General features: G+C 38.5%; 1 protein-coding gene across 1 annotated transcript; it reads right to left on the reverse strand.

Annotated features, from left to right (window-relative positions):
- Nucleotides 1-8,853: 8,853 nt before the first annotated feature.
- Nucleotides 8,854-23,801, reverse strand: LOC129452283 (uncharacterized). Its single transcript, XM_055216039.2, has 7 exons — nucleotides 23,117-23,801; nucleotides 15,684-15,905; nucleotides 14,737-14,907; nucleotides 14,434-14,565; nucleotides 14,122-14,291; nucleotides 11,111-11,347; nucleotides 8,854-9,647 (listed from the first exon to the last, which is right to left on the reverse strand). The coding sequence occupies exons 1-7, from the start codon at nucleotides 23,568-23,570 to the stop codon at nucleotides 9,459-9,461; spliced, it is 1,575 nt and encodes a 524-aa protein (XP_055072014.2). The 5' UTR covers nucleotides 23,571-23,801; the 3' UTR covers nucleotides 8,854-9,458.
- Between the last annotated feature and the right edge of the window lie 1,111 nt (nucleotides 23,802-24,912).

Genomic DNA, 24,912 nt, shown 5'->3' on the forward strand with positions numbered 1-24,912 from the left:
AAGTTATGAATGTTTAAATCAAAACAAACCAACTGCAGTTGCATTGAAATTAATTGGAATGCACAACCAAAAAACGAGATTTCTGAACAATTAAAAAAAAAAACTGTGTTTATCTCGTTTTGCAACGAAACTCTTCAGATATAGGCCTGTAATTAATAGGTTGCAATGGGTCTAAACTGGGCTTTTTAAGACCAGGTTCAACAGTAGCATGTTTAAAAAAATTAGGAACCAAACCAGTTAGAAGAAAATATATATTGGATATATTATATCCCAAAAAATTTGAAGAACAGCAATAAATATATGCTTAAGCCACCCCTATTACACATCTTTATATCTCTGAAGAGTCTTTAGTTTTGCATATTATTTTCATTTTCAGAATGTTTTTTATTCTCATTTTATATTTTTGTTTGTTTCTTGAAAGTTTGCATTCATTTTTATTGGCACAAAAAAATCCATATTTCTTTATGGTTACTATTAAAGGTCAACTTGGTAAAACTTATTGAATTTTTTTTATAAGCTCTATACTATATTAGAAACAACCCATTTAGGAAACAGCAATATTTATTGTCTTAAAAACATTATCGGCCAATGCCAATAATAAAAGAATTCCAAATATGGCGGTTTTTTGGGGTATCACTGGTTAATCTGCTAGAGGCTGACTTTAATACTGCACTGAACTTCCAATTACGTTGGGACCAACTGGGGAAAGTATTTGCAAAAATGGCAAAGCAAAGTGTGTTAGACACACATACTGCTGTATGCTTTGTTATGCACTGTAAGTTGCTTTGGATAAAAGCATCTGCCAAATGCATCAATTTAAATGTAGTTCAGAAAAAATATCTAGATTTTGATATTTGGGTATTTATTGCATTAAAAGTTCTACATATAACTTTTAGATGACCACTGCATATGTTTGTGTTCTCTGATTATCCACCATCATCGGCTTCAACCAGATTCTCGTTCTTTAAGACAGAACGCAGAACAAGGAAGGTCAGTGTGTGTGGAGAGAGAAAGCCCTACTGTAAAGAAATCAAAAGCCACGACCTGTAAGGTCTTTCTCCTTCAAAATGACCAATATCCTGACCTTTACAAATGTGGAAATGTGATACCCCTCTCTATCCTGATTAAAATTCCTTGGTTCAGCAAATAGTGAATCACAGGAGACGTGTTTGGACAGACAGGGTCTTCTTCATCCTTAAGAAACCTAAGAACTGTGAGCGTGTGTGTCCCAGAGGCAGTGCTCTTCTTATCAGTAGATCTGTAGTCTTAACCTTAGGGCTGTCTGAGTGTATCTTAATTTTCCCAGAGACAGGATATAGTCTCAGCGTACGAGCCGTCCACACCCTGCCTGATCCCCCTGTCCTGTCTCGCTGCAGGCCCTCAGGTGGTACACACAGTTCCTCCTTTAAACCTAACACACACACTCAGTGTCTCACTAATGGACTTCTCTATTCATCCTGACCGTTCAGCCTCGGTGTTAACCCCATGCTCACTGTCCGTCTCTTTGACCCTTTGATATATGAGCTATGGCAACAGAGCATCCGCTACACACACTTAGGCACACACAGCCATCAGGGATGTAACTCCACACCTGGCACATTCAACCCTGACTGACACTGCGATGTAAACACAACCCATACAAGGCTTTAACCCATAGGAACGTCGTATCAGAATACACATGTGCACAGGAAGAGACTGAGGTGGGAACATCCAGTCGGGGAGATGAGGAGTTAATGCTTTAGGTGGACCTTGTGTCATCTCCAGCCTTGTCTGATGTAGCTGGCCTTTTTTTAGACCACTTCCTAAAAAAAAAGAAAAGATGTCTGCAGAATGTCTGGAAAATGTTCGGAGGATTAGTACAGGCCCTTTTTATTAATTTATACAGGAAGTCTTTGACTTTATAGTTGTGGCTTTTTGTTGCAGATTTAGTGAAAGCATCCAGAGCTCTTTCATTCTGTTCCAAGTCTTAGAGAGCTTCCACAAATGGTTGACTTGTTCGGGGTCCCAAACTTTTTTAATCCAGGACCCATCCAGACAGGTGTAATCTACCTCAAGAACCATACATTTTTGGAGATATATGGGAAAAAGTCACATTTATTTCCTTTTAGTAGAGTAGTTGGTAAAACACTACGGTTGTATTTGTTAACATTAGTTAAAGGCAGGGTCCATGATCTCTGAAAGCCAATGTTGACGTTTGAAATCACCTAAACAAACATGCCCCTACCCCAATAAAATCTCTTGATAGACCCGCCCGACACATACGCAGTCCAGGCAACGATGTCAGTAAGTAGACACATACCTTACTGCTGATTGGCTACAAGTTACTTTTGGTAGTCGGCCCGACTCCCTTTTCCAAATTGTTTGTTCAGAAATCGTGCACTCTGCCTTTAATGCACTAGCTATAATGAACTTACAAAGAACTTTCAGCATTTACCAATATATATTTTTAAAAATCAGAAGTGGTAATCAGTTAATGCACAGTGAATTGCATTATACATTTTATCATTGTGTTTTCCTTGGGTTTGAACTCACCTTATTTGCTCTGCTAACGCAATGCTCTACCACTCAGCTATAGGAGCACTAGCACATGACTAGTTAATTAGCAAAGCTGTTTTATTTGTTTTTTAGTTAGAGTATAACAGTTTGATTAACCTTGGTGTACCATAGCTGTTAGACAATTGTACTTGATGCAACTTGATTTACCTTCTTTATTTTGTAGCATAACCACCACATTCAACCCAAATTCATAAAGACTGATCTTTAGTGGCCATAGCATTCCTGTGTAGTTTCTGTCAAGCGTGAATTTGCTTCTAAAATGGAGATGCTCCCTTAAAAGACAGCTCTCTACCTCACTAGACCAGATTAACACAGATATTGTCTTTACTGAAACAATGACATAAACAAACATCACTTTATATTTTGAGTTTTGGACATATACTTAAAAAATCTTAGTTCATTTAACTTTAAAGCATAAAAAATTAATTCAACTAAAACATTTAAGTTAAATGAACTTAAAATTATCAGTACATGTTGTAAGAAATACCTATATTCTTTGTGCCTGAATATTTTGATTATAGATTATATTTAGAATAAGCACTGATAAAAACGTTAATATTTTTTAATTAAATGTTATATTGTTTTATTGTAAGTGATAATTTTGTGAAGTCACCGTTCAGGTGATCAGTGTTAACTTACATGAACCCTGTTCACATTTAATTGTAGTTTTTCTTGTTTGTTTCTGTAAAGAATCAAGTTTATTCGATGACTGATTTATAGTTCCATTTATAACCCTAAAGCAATATAAATTAATTAAAAGTTAAAGTCAGTTAACTGTTGGACTGTCAGGATCCCAAATGTTATTAAGGGTACACTCTAAAAAAACAAACGGTGCTATATAGAACCAAAACTGTTGCTTTGGATCGTAATCATAGAAGAACCGTTTTTAGTGCCATATAGCACCGGTGAAGCACCAGTGAAGCACCTGTGTAGAACCATATAGGTGCCATATAGAACCACTATAGCACCAAATAGTTTCCCTCCTGTTTCCTAATTATGTATGATTAGTTTCCTCACCTGTTTGTCATTGTCCCCTAATTAGTTTCCCTATTTATATGCCATTGTGTCTCTTGTCTTTGCCGGATCATTGTGTTTGTATGTTGTCAGGAGTCTGTCTAGTTTTGTCATGCCTGTTATTATTTCATTCTTGCCTTGTTTACCTCCTCGAGGGAGTTTTTGTTCATTAATAAAAGTCTTTTGAGTTGAGAGCTGTCTGCACTTGGGTTCATCCTCCACCATCCCTGACATGGACAGAGCAATTGATATTACAAATTATTTCAACTTAAATCAATTTAAGATTGTTATATAAGTTATATAAACTTTGCTGAATTTTATTGGAATTACTAATTTTAGGTTAAATGTACTCTTAAAATTAGTTTACATTATGTAATTTTTTAGAGCAACAATTTTCCTCCAATTTTTATATAAATTTAACTTGTCCAGGTTTACAGTGTATATGTAGGCAGCAAGCAGCTCACTTAGTTTAAGAACGTGACTTTAAATTCTTTTTGGTGTCCCTGAGCTTCCCAAATGTGTATGCTTCACTTTTTCCATCATACAACCAAGTAATTAATGCCTTGGCGAACTTGACCCTAAACCGACCCGCCCAACACTTTGAGACAATTTGAGAGAAAGCAAAGAGAGATGGTCCTGACAGTTTCATTGCCCTTAAGTGATTTCTGGAACTGAAGGGAGGCGTTCATTTGGTTTCTTTTACCCGCTGTGAGTAACACATATTTCCTAAACTGATTTTAAAGCTTACGTTTTATTAATATTTTTCAAGTCACCTACTAAATTCATGTTACTTCTTTGCAACCTTATTTTATAGTTTGGTTTACATAAAATGCATTCAGGAGCAATTAAAGTTTTTTACCTGAAAGCAGGACTTCATTTCCCACAGCCTCATACTGAGTGATGTCATTTCTCCCATGTGTTGTTTTTTTTATAAGTGGTTGTTTTCTCTTCACATTTTTTCTCTGTGTTTTAGGCATGAGGAGCTGCTTGCCATGGGTGGCCTGTACTCAGCCATTTGGCTAAAACCACAGCAAAACCCAGAGTCTGAGATCTCCGCTGAAGAGCAGCAGAGTGACTGAAGATGATGGAGCAATGATGATTTATTCAATGATGGATGAAATGGGTCAAGGGGAGTTTCAAAGATGCAGCTTGAACAATTGTAATGAATTAATGCTTCACAAAGATGTCACCGAAGTTTAATACATCAGTGAAATAGTTTGGTTGTGCTACCAACCTCTAAGCAAGCAATAACTAAGGAAACAGCATAAGTATGCTGTGTTCATTCATTTATGTTTTGAATATCCTCGCTTCCTCTGGTCACTTCATTTGTTTACACTTACACTTAGTGAATTTCTGTCGGCCCAGGAAACATGCAATGTATAAAAGTTTATTGTATTACAGGTGATAGCTTAGTAGTTCATTACAATAATCTGAAAAATGCTGTGTTGTTTTTAACCCATGGTTGTTTAAAAAAATTGATATTTTTTAGATTTATTTGTAAAGTAACAGTTGGGTTTGTCTTATTTTACCCAACCACTGGTTAAAAACAACTTAATTTTTTTTTATAGTTTAGCATGTACACTGTAAAAAGTGTTTACATATACACTATAAGTGTTATAACCATGTCAAAGCACTTTACTTATTTGGATACTCATGAAACACATGGAGAACATTTTAGGATGTTTTTTGTCTTGACTATGCGCAATGTACAAGTTAGAAAGATGAATGACATTTTAAAAGTTTTAATGGGAGACACATGCTTCACATTTACATTAAATGCCAAAGGAAAGTAATACAGTAAAGACTTTTCTTAATGACAACGTTAGCTGGTTGTTCTGTACAAGAACAAAAACTATAAACCATGTTTTGCATTTTCATTTTATATGTGCTGGTTGGTCAAGTATGTAAACCTTAAAATAAAGTCTGTAAATAAATACAATCCTTACAAAAGTTAATTTATTTAGATTATTTACATCTTTTCACTCAAAGCTATGGTTAAACACAAGGAAAGATGATCCTTAATACAATAAAATTAATTCATTAAGAACATGACACAGATATTTACAGAATAACAAACATTTATGATCTATACAAAGACAGATATTTATCTAATAGACGTAGACTTAAAATTAATTATTGATTGAAAATGCACTGCTAATGCCGGTTGTGGCTAGAAGGGATACAGCAATAGCCCAAATCTTCTTAAATATCGCTGGATGAGTGCTGTTTTCATTCTAATCTTACTCCCAAACTCTAAACCCAGCATCTGGTTAGCTGTATCCCATCTATCCAGAACTGGCAATGCCCATTTACATCAATACTATAGAAACAGCAGAAAACAGTGGGAGTCCAGAGTGAATTGTGGACCACCGACTGTTTTTTAAGAATAACTCCTGCCCCAAAATCAACATTTAGTGATTATTTACTCACCTCATATTATCCAAGACGTTTATGTCTTTCTTCAGCTGAGATATATTAAATAATACCCTGGTCATTCCTTGCTTTATAATGGCATTGACTTGAGTTCAACGTTTCGAGTAGAGATTAACCGATACAAAATGTATCTTTCGATACTGATAACCAATTATTAGAAGTGATATCTGTCGATAGTTTTAGCTTTTACTCTTTCTTTTAAACTGATGATGATTAATGACACAATTATATAAGAAAAGCTAATTTTTTAATTCGACAACTTGTTTCAAAGTTTTTTTTATAAACAAACTTGTTAGTCAAATTAACATTATTCTAAATTCTCAATGTTAAAATAGTACTTCTTGAGTTTTATGAATTCAATAACATTCAGTTAATTGCATTAATTGCTTGATTGAACTTCAAGATGGTGATGTTTTTAACACTTTTTTTACACAGCACAATTTGATGCACTTCTTGCCCCCTTTTACCTGACAAAAATAATCTGCAGATTATTTCTCAACTATCTAAATAAATTCCTTTTACCGACCGACCATTGCCCGATATATCGGTGCATCTCTAGGTTCAATGCTCTAAAAAGCGCATCCATCCATCATAAAAGTAATCCATATGAATCCAGTTAGTTAAGACATGTCTTCTGAAGCGAAACGATAGGTTTGTGAGAAAAAAAAATATTCATATTTTGACTTTTTAGCAATTATAACGCGTATGTAATGTAAATGGACAATTACGGGCCTAGATTCAAATATGGAGGCACCTAAAAAAATTAACTTGAAATCTCATTGGTTCACGAGATGCAAGGGATGCACAATTAATTAAAAAACTAATCAGGATTACAATTACAGGTGAAACAATTACATAATCACTGTGCGTTTCGACAGTATGTTTGGACACCAAATACAGCGGTGAATCAAAGATTTTAAAAAATGGATAAGTTGACGTCTCCTTTAGCCATTCGTTTTGATTTTTTTTTACTAATAACATAACTCTTATTATAGTTTTTTGTGATTTATGTTGTATTATTTCGTTTTGGATGTTTAGAATTTACCATGCTGCTGCTTCATACATTTTAAACCATCAATGTATTATCTATTAATCACCAACAATAATCGCAATTACAATATCAAGGCGAGTAATCGACAATAAGGAATTTTTGTCATAATCGTGCAGCCCAGCCCAGTCTCCTGAAGATGCGCACAAATAGCACGAAGTGCAAAACTCGCGCAACACATACGCCAAACTCCACCCCGGTGCGCATACGATACGCAAGTCCCTCCCATTCACCCAAACGGTGCATCTTTTTTTGTCGTTTTATTTATTGGTTTCTCAACTTTTTTGCCCTTTTTTTCCATTTTCGCTTGGGTTTAGGGTTAGAACAACTTTTTGTTATATAAAAAAGACATCCTAACCCAAACCCCAACTCTAACCCCAACTCCAAGCGGCCATGGCTTAAATATGGACAAAAACATGGAGAAACCTGTATATTAAATAACCTCATTAAGCAAATCTAAAATCTAACACTAAACCCAAGCGAAAATGTTTTAAAAAACAGAAAAAACTGAGAAACCAATAAACAAAACGACAAAAAAAGATGCCCCATTCAAGCGAATGGGGAGGACTTGCGTATGCACGCCAAAGTGGAATTTGGCGTATGTATTGCACGAGTTTTACACTTCGTGCCATTCATACGCATCCTCAGGAGACTGGTTAGTGCAGCCCTACCCCTATAATGTGAATGCTATTACAAAGTGAGGATAATATTTACTATTAAATATTGAAATAGCTGTGTTTGAGTGAAGAAAAACATCTTGGATGATATGGGGGGAGAAAATGAGTAAATATTCATTTTGGGGGTGGAGTTGACCTTTAATTTTGAGAATTATAAAAAGGTCTCACGAGTAGATGCACTGTGAAAATATACTGTCTGCAATTTATGAACAATGTGTATGAATTTCCATAGGATCTACTTAGACTGTGGTATATAGCTTGAAATATCTTCTCAACACTCACCATTTTCTGTTAGTGGTGTTTAAAAGGTTTTGGAGATATGGGTGGTTAGTACAGAGAAGAATGGTGGAGTCAGAGTTCTTACTTAAAGGAACACGCCCACATTTTGGGAATTTAGCTTATTCACCGTATCCCCCAGAGTTAGATAAGTCCATACATACCTCTCTCGTCTCCGTGCGTGCTGTGGCTCTGTCTGGCGCGGCCCCCGCTAGCTTAGCTTAGCACAAAGACTGGAAATGCATGGCTCCAGCTAGTATACTGCTCCCAATAAGTGACAAAATAACGCGATCATTTTCCTATTTATGTGTTGTGATTTGTATAGTCAAACCGTGTACAAATAACAAGGTGATATGAGACACAGCGATCTTTTAACAGTATACATACTGAGAACTATATTCTCTGAAGACGAAGCACTGCCGCATGGGCGGAGTGATTTGCACAACTCTGACCGAATTCTCTGCTCCTCACCAGGGGCTTCTCGTGTGCTGCGAGCGGATCGCTCCGCCCATGCGGCGGTGCTTCGTCTTCGGAGAGTGTGGTTCTCAGTATGTGTACTGTTGGGGGATCGCTGTGTCTCGTGTCACCTTGTTGTTTGTGCACGGTTTGACTGTACAAATCACAACACATAAATAGGAAAATGATCGCGTTATTTTGTCACTTATTGGGAGCAGTATACTAGCTGGAGCCATGCATTTCCAGTCTTTGTGCTAAGCTAAGCTAGCGGGGGCTGCGTCAGACAGAGTTACAGCACGCACGGAGATGAGAGAGGTATGTATGGACTTATCTAACTCTGGGGGATACGGTGAATAAGCTAAATTCCCAAAATGTGGGCGTGTTCCTTTAAATACATGCTTGCGAAGCCCAGTGTCTGCCAAAATCCATTCATGAATGAACATTTTTCATTATTAAATCATCCCTTATTGAGCTAAAAGAGGGATGCGGTGATTTGTCCTGAAATGTTAAAGTAAGTGTGAGTTGTGTTTCAGAGTGGCGTTTTCACCGTTGTTCAGTTCCAGCCGTGCCCTGTGCATTGACCCATGGAGGAGCACTCGTAACGGAGCGCTCTTGTCCCTGAGCTGAACCCCCATAGCAGGCAAGAGTGGGGAGAGGACAGCATGGGACACGCCACAGGGGACACCCACTGCGGAGAACCTAGCAAGAGAACCGAGGTTCAACATGAGGACATGACAGACGTTTCGGTCTCTTTCTGTTCTGCATTGCTTGCTCTTCTTTCAGTCTCCCATTACACAGTCTGTGCTCCTCAACAGCTTGTCTGTGTGCATTAGCGGGTAGATTGGAGGAGTGTTTTGAGGGGTTTATGAATTGTACTTGTAGTTCCTAGAGTGTTCCACTTTCTTTAGGAGGAAGTACTCCGTAACTGGGATGTCTGAAGTGTCGGTTACTGGAAAATGATAGAGGTGGTTGTAGTCCATGTAATGGAAGGGATTCTTTTAATTCCTGCTGATGTTGGATTTGGGTCGTTTTTGGTACCACAGAGCTGTGGGTAAATTCTGACATCCCATGTATTCCTTCCTGACCTCGGCCTCTGTGAGGGGGGGTGTAGAGTTACACGGAGCGCCGGCCAGAGTCACGTTCAGCAGGCCCAGAGCAGCATCACCGAGTCGAGGTATCACAGAACTCTGGTGTTAGATAAGGAGAGAATATTTTTTTCTAAATTAGTGGGGTTTCCATCCAAAATTTCCAAAAAAGAATGCCAATTAGGTGTGTTTACATCAAGTTGTTCGAGTGAATGACGGTCGTATTGGTAACCTAGTAACCAACAGTAAATAAAACAAGGCACTATTAGATAATGGAAACAGGACTGCATTTAGTTACAATTTGGCAAGTTATACATTTATTAGCAGTGCAGCTTGTAATTGCTAAACTAAATGCTGTGCACAGAAGAAGAAATGTCGAATTTTTGATGCAGGCACCAGCAGCAAGGGCATTGCGGTGACATTGAGCTCCATATATGGTAAAGACAACGACAGCGGAAACAGCTAGTTGGTCAGTCTCGATGGTTTAATGTTCGCCACATCAAAATTTATTCGCCAAATGCTTTGCTATCTCTTAATACTCGGATTTACGATGTCATGCGAGCGTAAACATTTTTTGCAAATTAAGGGATTTTTATTAGAAATTTGGTTTCCATCACTCGTTTCTTATGCGATACTTCAAAATTCACATACAACCGGGGTGATGGAAACCGAGCTGTTGTCAGTGTGGCATCTCAGTGTTGGACCTCACTGGGTACTTAGAAATGAAAGTCTTCAATAACCTCTCTGTCATCTCAACAGCTATGATTCAAGTGATGATTGCAGCCCAGTCTCACGAAATTACATACCTGTAGTCACATACATTTTTTTTCATAATACTGTCACAAATTTCCGCGTATTTTCGTGACCGTATCACTAATTTTTGTTTACGTGTCATTGTCACGTATTGGTTACTCAACTGTTTTGTCCTATTTTCTTACCATTGTCACTTCGGTTAAAGCTTAAATTTACATAAAATTACATCCTTACCCAACTCTAACCCTAATGCCAGGCGACAATGGTTTAAAAATCAGAAAATATAAAAAATAAATCAGAAAAAATTGTATAAACCAATACTTAAAATGACATCCTAACGCAAATATCAAATCTAACCCTAAACCGAAGCAACAATAGTTTGAAAATAGGAAAAAGCAGTTGAGTAACCAATACGTGACAATGTCACGTAAACACGCGATACGGTCACGAAAAAACTCAGAAATTCGTGACAGTATCACAAAAAAAAAAATCTAAAATGTACGTGACTATAGACGCTTTCAGCAGTAACAACATAAACAAGCGTCTTTGATGGTCAACGTGTAACTTCCAGTAAACTCCGTTAAGCTTAAATAACAACAAAGTCCTTTTAAAGTAGTTTATTTATATAAACAAGCAAAATAAACAACACGTAGATTACCTAGAAAACCAAAACATTTGTCAAACCATTAAACAAACAGAAACCGGAAGTAAAGTTCGGACCAAATCGCGTCATCGCATGTGCGTCCGTAATTTCGTGAGACTGGGTTATGATTGACGGCTGATAATTGGATATAACTTAAAAAACCTCTTACCTTACTGAAGTGGTCTATGACACACTGCGACGGATGCAAAGAGGCCCAAAACTCAGCTGTGTCCACCCAGGGCAGCCCATTCAGCAGCACCACATTGAGGTGTTTGAGAGATCCCATCAGTCTTTTACTGAGGGCTCCACTGTAACTCTGCTCCACAAACAGCAGCACACGACTGGCTCTGCACCCCGCCAGATCTGCCAGAAGTTCCCCTACAGAGTAACGCTCCTTTAGATCCGCCTGGAGAAACAAAACAGGATTTCTCTTATATCATATACTGCTTGTTTGTCAAATTTGATAGATTTTTCACTTTACAATAAGTTTGTATTTGTTAACATTAGTATACATAAGGACGAGTAAATTATGAGGATTTTTATTTTTGGATAAACTATCCCTTTAAGCACAATAAAGTAAAATACTCTGGCTTATGTAATTACAATGAAATACTATTGATAATAATTTAATGCTAAAATCTTTTGTGCCATTATTTGGTAAATAAAATAATTTTGTACTCTAGTGTGACTATTATCTGTTTACAAAACTTAGCAGTTGTTAAAATGAGCAGTCTTCACTTTAAGAAGCACAGCTTTCCTTTGGGAAGCAGAGCGTCTGCGGGCTCTGATCTTGTGTGGTCCTTGTCTCTCAAGCCTCTCTTTGTCACTACATCCCTGTCTGGGGATCAGGTTGTGTCCTTTGTCCCTAGAGAGTCTGTGGCCATTGTCACGAAAGGGTGGGCTTTACTTTGTGTTCTGCGCCTTTTCTATTTGCTCCCATCTAAACATATGGTCAGGATTACTGACCACCTTTTGCATGTATGGTGGGATTTTGGCAAAACAACATGAGTGTACTTATTAAAGTCAATATAATTGATTATGTTCAAGGTTTCTGGAATGACTGTATTAATGATAGATGAAAGAAGGCTAATACTCTGTTGTAAGTTAATAAAAGAACCTGTCTGTGGTTTTTATTAGATTGTCGGCTTAAGATTCTGCTTGCCTTGTTTCTCCATGAAATGTAATTTAATCTCTCCAGTCTTTCTTGTTAGGAAATGAGTACAGTCTGCATTAAGCAAGAAGCCTCTGTAAAAATATTTCTGCACAGATGGCATTCTCATTAGCAGCATTAAAAATACACTTTACTGTATAAGCGCTTTCACTTCCATACATGAGAATTAAGGGGTCATGGAGCTAACACCAAAGAGTAAAACGATTCCAAGAAATGAAACACAATGGATAGATGTGAGTTAACCAGAAGTTTGTGTTCATTGTGTAATGCTTTTATCCTTTGGTTAGTGGGCACTTTGAAGTGGCGGGCAAGGAAAACACATTGGATTCATTTACGGGAAGATAAGGGATGCTCTCACATTCCTCAATTCTGCCTATTCATTTATCACCTCTGTGCTTCCTGTAACACATTTATAGCAAATCAACCTCAGCATCTTGAACATAACATAATACAAGCTCCCAAAATCAACATGAAAGATGCTATAACTAGATTTGTGGGCCTGTCTTTGTGAAAATATATTGTTACAAGAAATCCATTATGCCCTAAAAATATAGACTTTTAATAAAACCACTAGATTGCAACCATTGTAGAATAAATCAGTGGAGTCCCAGAAAGTGGGTACTGAACCATCTTTCATTGCCAAACGTCTAGTAAATCTCTCCGTGAAAAAGCAATTTTAATCATTGATTCTTCACAGCCAAACGTTTAGTATATCCCTCCTTGAAAAAGTAATTTTAACCACAGATTCTTCATCTTCATCCTTTGGTAGTGAAAACTAAACACACACTGAAAACACAGCGTGATATGATGTACACACTAACTAGCTGTGGGCAGGTCATAGTTTTTGTTTCTCCCGGGCAAGGCTGTAGGCGGAGATTAATATGCAAAGTGTTCGTGTGACGTGGATAAAGTCAGGCAGGAGATTCAATCCATATGACGACTCATTTCAGCGATCAAGAGTCGACTCCCTACTTTAGAAGCCAATAACTTTATTAATCGTGCACTTTTTGGTTCAACTACTTTGCACATTGTTTACATTGATGGACAGCTACATGACACATTGCAATACAGGTAATTTTCGATTTTGGATCTGTGTGGCTCTTTAAAACTGACCCAATGCTGGGTTGTTTTAACCCAACGGCTGGGTTATTATAACATGGTTGCATAACAACACAACATTGGGTCATTTTTAACCCATTTTTAGAGTGTATAAATTATAAAGTTGTAATAACTTAACTATATTTTTATAATTTAAAGCAACTCATCACAAGTCAATAAAGTTGAAATGAATTGTAAATTCAAGTTGATTAAACTTAAAAATGTAAGTCCAACAAGAACTTTTTCACAGTGTAATAAAACAATGCATTTATTGCACCTGGGCAAAGCAACAAAAAGATGCAGGTTTTCGGATCTTCAACACTGCAAAGAATGCTTTATTCTGATTGGTTGAGAAATGTTCCACAGACATGTATTATTTTTTAATAAACGCACACCTAAACTGCCAAATATCTTAAAATAGCCACCAGAGCAATGTCTTAATGTCTGTGGTATGGATCGTGGTATAAGCAAAATAATTTGAAAATAATGCACACCCACAGGACCTGTTGTCAATTATTCCTTACTTAAACAACACAATATTAATGTTTTACATGCATTCAATTAAAAAATGAATGTTTGGTGTAATAAACCAATTTTTTTTCTTTTACATTGTTGTTTGTTGACTTTATTGTCATTCCTGAGGTTTGTTTTTGTTGGAATTCAACAGACACTGGACTGAAATGATGATTAAAGGCTAAACTGGAGTGGTCTCTTAAATTTTTTTCTGCGGCTGTAAACTCTTTATTGTGGAATCTTTGAAATCCCTATGAATGGACGGTCATGGTTACGCTACTGTGATTTTATTCATACGCTAGTTTCCTTGGCAAAAAAAGTTTCTGCATTAACTTTTGTGTGTCCTGTCCTAATACCTTGCAACCATAAAAATATTTGGCAGAGATGCACACACTTACAATGCCATTGTTATTGCGGTCCCAGAGTAGCATGGCGCCATCATTACGTGTGGGGCTGTTCAGGTACAAAACCAGAGAGTCTGCACAGTGCTGCTTTCTGCAGATATACGAAATGTGATTCCTGATCACCTCTTTCTCTGTGGCTGGATACATCCCCTCTGTATCTTTAGCTATGGACATAAAGAAAATAGAACTGAATGGGAATGTAATCCAGAAAAAACAACAACAAAGAGATTACTTCGTTCTCCTATTACTAATCGGGCATAACCCTCAATAAAAGCTACCTTAAAGTGACTTAAAGTGTCTTCTGACCTGCTACCTGTCCATTCCCAGCAAAGAATGTCTTTATGTGGTCCCTATGGAAGCCGTTGTTCCTCAGCATCTGGTAGAAGAGCTGTAGGTTCTGCACATGGCGCTGGTATGTTATCTGCTCCTGCCAGCCACCTGCATGCGCACAGGTTAAAGATCACGCGAATACCTGTTAGAGCTGTCATAGCTGTGACAGCTGATAAGTCCAAGTATTCGGACAGAATTTCCAACATCAATCGGCTGACCTATAGCCAGATTAGAATAATTACTTTATCGCCCATCTAAGGTGAACTTTGTTTTTGGTACCTGACAAGAGAACAGCGTGATCACAGGTCTGGTAGAGGCGGCAAGACAGGTGTGTGGCCAGCCGCTGCTGATGGCACCTGCGGGTGTTTTTATTGAGCTCACAGCTGGAGATGGGAACACTGGGGCTGGTCTGCGGCAAAGGCTCTGGGCATCTGGCATAGTCTGGGTGATCTGTCATATCAACAAGCATGTGACACTGTAATAATGTATCTAAGATGTAAACAGCCCTAAAACATCGAACTTAATTATATGTTTAACTTCTTTATCTAAGTTATGTCAACTTATCAAAGGTCAAAACTTAAAAAGGTAGGTTGAATTTCAACCTGTGGGTCAAATATAAAAATTTTCTAGGTTAATTTAACCCAACGGCTGAGTTTGTCCCTTTTCTGGGTTAAAAATAATAATAATGCATCCCTGTGATGTATGGTTCTTTTTAGAACCAAAAGGACTTTTTAGTGGAATATCCAAGCTATTTAGTCAACAATGACTTCAAATGCACACAAAGCTTTTGTATGACTTTTGTATAAAACTGCTTTTAGATCCTTTTTGAAGGTTGACAGCCCATGGCCCCATACACATACACTGTACACAAGATCAGCTTGAACATTGTGTTCAACTTTATCTTTAATGTTCCACATTTGGTGTCCCAGGTTTAGAGTAACATGCATAAGTATACACCCATATGCTGAATTGTTTCAACCCAAATGTTGAGTTGTTTCAACCCATAGTTGGGTAACAACAACCCAGCATAGGGTTATGTTTAACCCAACAGTTGGTTTGTCCATATTTGACCCAAGTATGAGATAAAACAACAACCTTGGGTTTGTTTTGAGCAAACGATGCCAGCATTTGATATGTTGGGTAATATCATCTCTTTTCAGTCCATTTAATTCCCAAGAGTTTGACATTGACATTTCAGAGATACGTAGGCTTGTTTATTTACTCACCTACACAACGTAAGCGTTGTGTTCGGTTGCTGTCCTTCACTCCCACCACTAGGGGCAGGAAGTGAATCTCGCAGTGGCCGCTGCTGTGCTCCACGTGGCCGATTCTGCTCGCCGTGGTTCTGCGAGCCCTCGCCCGGCTCACCATACGATCACTGCGACTCCGTCTGCGCTTCAGCTGATTCTGACAGCGTGTTTTTACTGCCATCGTCAAACACTCCTCTCCTGTAAAGTCAACGCATAATTCATATATATTCATAATATATATTTAGATATTTGGAAAACGTTTATCTGCTGATATGCGTCTAGCACACTGTCAAAAAAGGTCAAAAAATGGTCCCTGGCTGTCACTGGGGCAGTACCCTTTAAAAGGTACTTACTGTATATGTACCATTTAGGTACAGATATACATTTGGTACCAATATGTACCTTTGAGGTCCTAATATGCGATCTTTGATACCAATCTGTACCTTTGAGGTACTAATATGCACTTGTGGGTACCAGCATGTGTCTGTGAGGTCCTAATATGCACTCTTTGATACCAATTTGTACCTTTTAGGTACTAATATGCACTTGTGGGTACCAATCTGTACCTTTGAGGTACTAATATGCCCTCTTGGGTACTAATCTGTACCTTTTAAGGTACTAATATGCACCTCATTTTACCAATCTGTACCTTTGAGGTCCTAATATGCATTCTTTGATACCAATATGTGGGACGAGCAGGGTTAAGGTGGGGAGAAGCGCCACGGTTCTGGTCCAAGGCCAACCGCAAAGAGAGGAAGGAGATGGTGGTGGCGGAGGTGACAAAAATGGAGAAGGAGCGCTACAAGATCAAGGCCATGTCGCAGGGCCACCAGGGAAGGTAGACAACCTGGAAGGGGAATTCTCCACCGAAACATCACCTGGGCAGACCTGTGGAAAATCCCACAGGCAAAGGCTCAGGTTCCTCAAGACACACTTCCCTGTCCTCTGAACCTTCACCAGTGGTTCAGGAGTGAGGAAGGCTGTACACTCTGCAATACCCCTAACGCAAGCCTTCAGCACAACTTTGTCAGGCTGTAAGATTGCGCTCTCCCAGGGACGCTATAAATGGGGTCACGATCAGGTCCTGAGAAAGCTAGCGGCGGCGAAGATAGAGGGGTGGCGACAGGTCAGCAAAGGGGTACCACCAGCAGAGAACCACAACCACATCACTTTTGTCACGGGAGATGGGGGAAGAAGAAACCTTCGGCCAAGAGAAATAGTTAGGCCATTTTCCCCTGAAATTACTGCTACATCTCTCCGCAACGAAATAGTGGTGTGGTCAACCAAGGTAAAAGCCGTGCTCATTATTGAGCTCACAGTACCAGCAGGGGAGGGTATGGAGGCCGCCTATGAACGTAAGAAAGCCAAGTACTCAAATTTGACTGCAGAGTGCTGGGAGGGTGGCTGGAAGACCTCCATCTATCCAGTGGAGGTTGGATGCTGAGGCAGAGTCCTGCACGGGTCCATTTTTGGAGACCCGCTCCCGCCTGTACCCGCAAAGTTCAGCACCAGATCCGACCCGTCACCCATGATAATATCAAAATTAAATCCGCACCCGCCCGGACCTGTTAATATTTAGCCCGTTACCCGACCCGTACCCGCATAAATCACACACGCTCAAATCATTCCAATTAAAGTGCTTTATTTTTTATCTCGTACCTCTCTCAACATCACAACAGCGTCATGAACAGGCTAATAAAACAGGCTAAAGTGCGCTCTGTTTTGTGCCATTTAAGTAGCCTATCGGCACAAATGGAACCTGATAACTATACACAAATAGACCTATTAATAAAAAAAGACCAAGAAAAAGAACAACCTACCTACACACAACCCCTGCTGTGCTCCTAAGTCTTGTCTTGAAATGCTTTCTAAGAGAAGACGTTCAGCTTCCGGATATCAACAGCAAAACTTTATGCCAGAGTCCTGCAACCCTCGCTCCAACTAGGCTACGAGAAGAATCAACAAAGGTCGCGCACTGTTGTAGTGGTGGTGACGTGATGAGTCAAATGTCATACGTTGCGCATGTAATGGTAATTAGGGCGTGCACACCAAAGCTTTTACCCCACGGCCGTTTTTCAAATAAGCCGGCGGTCAGCGTTTTTCCGCGCTCGGCGCTGAGCGTCGACAGTTGAAAGAGATTCAAGTTTGGGTGAAATGCTCTGCTCGTCAATGTCAGTTCTCACACGGCCGTCCAATCACAGTGGAGAAGGGCCGGGACAGGTATCACAACAACCAACCGGCTCACAGCTTAAGTATCATAGCTAAAAAGCGCTTGGCTGAAAAAACAGCCGTGTTTAAAAGTTTTGGTGTGCACATCCTTAGACATACAAATTTTGCACATATTTTCATTTGCACTACTACCCGCCCGGCGCACGGAGTTAATTATCCGCCCACGGCCCCGCACGTGAATTTTAGGAATGTCACAATCCACCCGTTTGAAACACTTTTATGCGGGTATCCGTGGGTACCCGCGGGTACCCGACCCTTTGCAGAACTCTGTGCCGAGGCTATGTGGGGCTGTCAACCACACGCCTTCTGAGGGACGTAGGAGTGACTGGAGGGGACCTAAAGAAGGCAACCAAAGAGTTAGCGGAGGAGGCAGAGAAGGAGAGCTTTTGGCTCTGGCTGAGAAGGAATGACAAGCGCTGGGGGAACAACTAACCCCGATAACAGCCGCAGAGGGTGATACCAGTCAGTTGCAGGAGGTGACAGGGAGACGTACCTGCCACTGCTCCGCCACCAAGAGACGTTCCAGGATTAAAGGGGCGAAACGTTGATGAGTGGTGGTTCCTGGCTAATGACCCTGCAGCTGACCCATGGGCACCGGAGGAGGTGCGACCGGCAGCAATGCCTAGCAGGTGTTCCATCTACCTGTACATTTCACTGCACTTGTGGGTACCAACATGTGTCTTTGAGGTCCTCATATGCACTCCTTGATACCAATCTGTACCTTTTAGGTACTAATATGCACTCTTGGGTACTAATCTGTACCTTTGCTACCCAGTCTCACAAAGTTTCGTGATATAGTCACATATTTTTTTGATTATTTTTTCGTGCTTTTCGTGTTTTTTCATGATCGTGTAAAGTATTCCTGTTTTCGAGTGATTATCACGTATTGGTTACTCCTGCTTTTTCCTATTTTTAAACCATTGTTGCTTCGGTTTAGGGTTAGATTTGGTGCTTGCATTAGAATGTCACTTTATATATTGGTTTATACTATTTTTTGTGATTTATTTTTTTATGTGTCGCCTGTCGTTAGGGTTAGAGTTGGGTTTGGTTAGGGATGTCATTTTATGTAAATCTAACCCTAAACCGAAGCGACAATGGTAAGAAAATAGGACAAAACAGTTGAGTAACCAATAGGTGATAATCACACAAAAACAGGAATTCGTTATACGATCACGAAAAAATGCGAAAATTTGTGATAATAGCATGAAAAAAGAATAAAAAACAATATGTGACTATATAACGAAATTTCGTGAGACTGGGCTGACCTTTGAGGTACTAATATGCACTTGTTGTGGGTACCAGTCTGTACCTTTGAGGTCCTAATATGCACTCTTGGGTACTAATCCGTACCTTTGAGGTACTAATATGCACCCCTTTTTACCAATATGTACCTTTGAGGTACTAATATGCACTCTTGGGTACTAATCTGTACCTTTTGAGGTACTAACATGCACCCCTTTTTACCAATCTGTACCTTTGAGCTACTAATATGCACTCTTGAGTACTAATCTGTACCTTTGATGTACTAATATGCACTCTTTTGGTACCAATATGTACTTCTGAAGTATTAATATGACCTCTTTAGGTGCAAATGTGTACTTTTTAAAAGAGTACTGCCCCAGTGACAACTAGAAACCATTTCTGAAAAAACTAATTGACAGTGCAGAGGTCCATGCTGAACATCCAATCTCATGCCAATTTATGTAATTTAGCAAATTGCCAAGCTAAAATTTGCGTAAATTTTATTGTCATTTGTCGTGGCTATGTGGACCTTTATTCTTGCTTTGTTCTAACAACGGCATGTTTTACAAAAATTCACATCATACAAATTCAAAACTACCACCTGGTAGATCAGTTTAGTGCTTCTTCTGATGTACACCCTGCTGAAAAAACCAGCATACCAGCAAGACTAGCATATGTTGTGTTTTGGTGCTGGTATGCTGGTGACCACCAGCTAAACCAGCATAGACCCGCATACTTCCCTTGCTGGTCCATGCTGGTTTGATGCTGTTTTTTTCAGCAGGGCAGCCTTCAATGCAATTTAAACAAAGTTTTTATTTCCCTTTATATCCAAGCAACAAGCCCTGGTACTTTGTGATGCGATTTGGTTAATAACATGGCAATCATTCAAGAACATTCCAGTGTCAATATTTGTCTGCTGTTCGTGTGAACAACCATGACATTCTGCAATGTCTTGGATAAATGTGAACTTCACTGACATTAGCCACGCTGGTTTACTTCCGTGCTCCTACCGTGCGATTATCCACCTGACTTTAAAAAGTAAAAGCTGTCGTACTCATTTCAGCTTTGAGAAAGTGGCAGAGAGAAAGTGTCCTTTCAAGACGAGCAATAATAATGCCTTTAAAACAAGCATAGCCGAAGACCAGGCACAGCGATGTGCATTCTTTTAACAATCAGCCGTACTCGCAAACTATTCATTCAAACACACGTTGCAGATTAGACAAGAGTGCATGACTACAGATGCCAAGCAATCTCAATCAGTTTCACGCTTCATGGAAAAGACAGCAGCAGAGAGGCTGTAATCACAACCCATTATAAATCCATTTCACTTAACAAGTTAAATTGCCTTCTTACAATGAAAAGTTTCCCTGACTGGCCATGCTTTGAGAATGTGGGGTAAGACAGAATCAGTAGCTCTAATGAGTGTCTCTCTGCGGTTGCTTGTATCCGGGGGCCGATTACAAAAACCCAAAGAGACCTGGGATGATTTTAAATGTGGCCAGAACTGAACGTAGCTTTCATTCCAATCTTTGACTTTGACCACATCTTTAAAGGAGCTGGTCATGTTTGGACACATTTAGGCCCAAAAATGGTTCCAGATTTGGATTGAGTTACGGACATCATTGGCTTGAGTTAATGTGTAAACCAAAGCAATTTTGTTTATTGTAGCTAATGTGTTTGGTCGTTATTACCCTTTCCAAACTTCATAATGGCTCTAGTTACTAAAACTGTTCCTCAAAACAGTTTGATTTACTTGAGGAAGACTTGAGGCAGGGCGTGTGTGCGTTGCTTTTGATAATTATCTCAAAATGAGAGTTTATTTAAACAGTGAATCGCTTTGGATATTTTTGAAACCTAAGGCAAATGCTTTGCTGGTCAGTATCTCTTTTGGTGTATGACGGTACCTACAAAAGTTTCATAGAGGCTGTCACATCACCATATTGTAGCGTCCAATGATGCAGTTATTTATCTGTATAAATGGCCTCATAATCATCATTTACGGCATGCACAGGATTGTGGAATATCAATGCAGCAAAGTATTCATCTCTCTCTATCAAAGATCAACCAGATGAAGGCATGTTAGCAGACATAAATAGACACTTGATTTAGAACAGTGGTTCTCAAACTTTTTCAGTGTGCAGCCCCCCATTGTGTACGGTTCCTTCATGCCCCCCAAAATACATTTTATGATAAATTTGTTTTAAAATGTTACATTTTAATTACAAAACATATAAAAGTATACAAAGTAGTGCTGTTGGTTAGTATCCCTATTTTTGTAGGTTTAATTACACAGATAACATTCATGATAAATTAATGTATTTTATAAAATGTTCTTGCGGCCGTTTGAGAACCACTGATTTAGAATACAAATATTAAATTATATTGTTGTTGATAACTTTTCTGTACATGTGGATAACTGTTTGCGATCTAGTAAACTATTTTTTAAAAATAGTTTAATAGTGCAAATATTTCATTTTAAAGGTGATTGGCTGTCTCTGGTTCTTTACTAAACATGTGGCATAGCTGTGCTGAGCACTAAACCCAGTGTTAAATCCCTAAACACACTCAAGATAAATTATTGACCTACTCATTGTGTATGCATGACTCCTGGCTTAGTCGTGTGCTTGCCCTTCACTTTACCTGCAGGAGTTCTGTGAGTCAACTGTTCCAAGATAAGTCACAGGGCGGATAAGTTTTGTATATGCCCTGCTGTTAAAAACATCTCAGCTGTACAGCAAATGTTTAATATTCAGTTGTTTATGTTAAAGATCATTAGGTTAAAAAGATTGAAGTAATCTGAAATATCTAAATGTACTTTTTTGTACATTGCATAGTAATTTTGCACTTTTTTCATGCATAATTTTATATTGAATAATAGATTGTATTTTAAAACATATATACTGCGCTCTCTACACAGATTCAGGGTTTGACATTTAAATTACAGCACAATCCACTATACAGTATATAATTTCTTTGCTTTGTCACTTTTTGTATAGGAAGTTTATTAAGTTTGTTAATGGAGCGCATAATTTCATATGGTTGTCCATACACCCAAAAGTGATTGCATGTTATGACGCTTCCAGTTCTGCATGACTGTTGTCCTTCATAACCACTCCTCTCTGTACATCACAGAGTTGTAACTTTAATTTCCTACTTAAGTACTTAAATGAATAAAGTATTTAATAGGTTTCTTTCTTTTTTAAATCCAACAAAAAAAAAATGACACATAATTGAGGTTATGACTAAAATAATTAACAATGACACATAATATGTCTTGTTATGTATCATATTATTTGTTTTATTAGTAATATTCAGCTATTACTGTACCACACTGACTAAGTTACTGTCCCAGTTACAGTTTTGTCTGTCTGGCACAGTCAGAGATCTGCCTTGCCCCAGTGTCACCATCACCAAACTCTATTATTGGCACAGTCTTTTTTATCATCTTTAACCTTTCATGTTTGTTTAATCAGTGTTGTCAATATGATTTAGTCCTTTAGCTTACATTAATTTATATGTGTTAGCTGATATAAAAATCTTGATTCACTTTTACATTTAATGTGCAGTTGTTATCTTTTTATAAATTAGTTGATTTTGCACTGTAATTATTTTTTACTTATATTTGGTTTTTAATTTCTATTCAAATTGATAAAGATTTTGTATTTATAAAGAGTCTTTGCTATTGTATTAAATACATTTTCTTGGTGAACATTGGCTACCATGATTTTTAGTTTGTTCATATTCATAATATAAATATTATTATACTAAATATTAATTTATTTCATTGTTATATTTATTGTTTATTTGCAATAAATGAACGCTGCAATGCAACTCTTTTACCTGTGATAAAAAAACTATTTAAGGTTAATTTTTCTGCATTAATACAAGGTACTTCTTAAACCAAATCACGACAAGTTTGGCAGATTCAATCCACTCACCAAGATAAACCCCATCCATATGAGCACATTTCTTCTTAGTTATGTTAAAGTCAACGTAGAACAGAACCACCGGGTGTCCGAAACTCTCGCCGGGACTCGGGTCCAGAACCAGCACCGCGTCATGCGCACTGGCTGCGGGGTAGAGTTCGACATTTGTCCTACTCTCTTCATCCACAGAGTAAGCGTTGTGCTTTGACGGGACAGTGCCGCTGGAGTATGAATCGGGTAGTATTGCGAGCACTTTTCCAGAGCTTAATTCAGAGACGTACACCAGGACTCCGCTCAGGTGAAGATGGGAGAGTTTTCTGCACTCGCTATCCGGTAATGAGACCTTCCGGCACAGATTGAGCTTCAAATATTGAAATCCAGTTCTCACCAACCGGTCCAGGCGAGATCCACAACACTCTCCAATGAGTAAAGCGCAGATGAACAGAGAAACGCACTGGAACTTCATGCTTTGTCTGATGATGGGTATTTTGGGCTGTCCTGTCCTGTATGTAAACTTTCTTTTTATAAGTTTTAATCCGATGATAGACGCTGGAAGTTTGTGTGGGGAAACAGGATGGACGATGTGTGTTGTGAAGTTTGGAGAAACGCGACTGTCTTCATAAATGGCACTCGAGTAGCGTCCAGATAAAGAGTATTGTGCGAGACAAACTCCATCCCACACGCTCTGACATTCTCTTAAAGAGGAGAGAGAGAGAGAGAGAGAGAGAGAGAGAGAGAGAGAGAGCTGCCTGTCATGTAAATCCCATAATCCAATAGATTCTTTAAGACTTTTCCGATTATATTCAAATCAATATTAACAGTTATTTTGAGATCCGATATTTAAAAGCTTTATCTTAACTAATTATTTTGTTTTAAATATTAGGATATTCCTGGATATTGGTGAATATCCCTGCTGGAAAGTATGTTGTGTTTTGGTGCTGGTGACCACCAGCATAGACCTGCATAATTCCCATGCTGGTTTCTCTGGTGGTCATCAGCATACCAGCACCAGCATCTTATGGTCATACCAGCAAGACCAGCATATGTTGTGTTTTGGTGCTGGTATGCTGGTGACCACCAGTTTAACCAGCACTGGACCAGCATGGTAATAATTTTTTTCAGCAGGTCCAAGATACTTTTTTGCTAAGATCCTTTGAATGTTTCACACAAAATCTTTCTGGATTCGACTTGTTTTGCTGGGGCTCAGTTGCACCAATGATGATATACTGATTAATAAAAAAGTTTTCCTGTCTGCTTTGCGAAAAAAAACCTGATGATTGATGCCCTTTATAGGCCAGAGAAAACGATTTAATATTTGTTAAAAAATGTAAGATACATGTTCATGTGTACTTTGAGAATCATACACAAAAAACAAATTATATCTAATCTGAAATTTCTTTGCACTTTGTGATTTTTGTTTAACCGACATTTTATTGCACATTTTAACCAGAGGGGGGCGTAGTTTGCTTTTGGTGCTATTGAATTCAGCTGTATTTGCAGTCAATACAAATTTTTGAATGTACTTTAAAGTCAGAAACTCATTTTTTTCACACTTAGTCCCACACGTAAATAACAGTAATCTTATGTTACCATCAATTGTATTCAAAGTTAATCAGCAATGAATACATTTACATTCATGCATTTACCAGAGCCAAAGAAATTCAGTGTATTCAAGATGGCCTATGTGTATTATGAGTGTTTTCTGGGATTGAACCCATGGCTTTTGTGTTGCTAACTCAATGGTTTATAAATTAGACATTAGTTACAAAGAATGATAAAGTAGCATACATATTATAATAAGGGGCTAT

The sequence above is a fragment of the Misgurnus anguillicaudatus genome, chromosome 17 (assembly GCF_027580225.2).
Source record: "Misgurnus anguillicaudatus chromosome 17, ASM2758022v2, whole genome shotgun sequence".
NCBI classification, from domain to species: Eukaryota; Metazoa; Chordata; class Actinopteri; order Cypriniformes; family Cobitidae; genus Misgurnus; species Misgurnus anguillicaudatus.

Bases quoted from the DNA above. Each gene is read 5' to 3' on its own strand.
- LOC129452283 (XM_055216039.2), bottom strand. From the start codon at position 23,570: ATGAAGTTCCAGTGCGTTTCTCTGTTCATCTGCGCTTTACTCATTGGA. The intron at 14,566-14,736 runs GTACCAAAAACA...GTGCGCATGCAG, and splicing joins TCACGCTGTTCTCTTGTCAG to GTGGCTGGCAGGAGCAGATA. The intron at 9,648-11,110 runs GTAAGAGGTTTT...ATCTAACACCAG, and splicing joins TCATAGACCACTTCAGTAAG to AGTTCTGTGATACCTCGACT.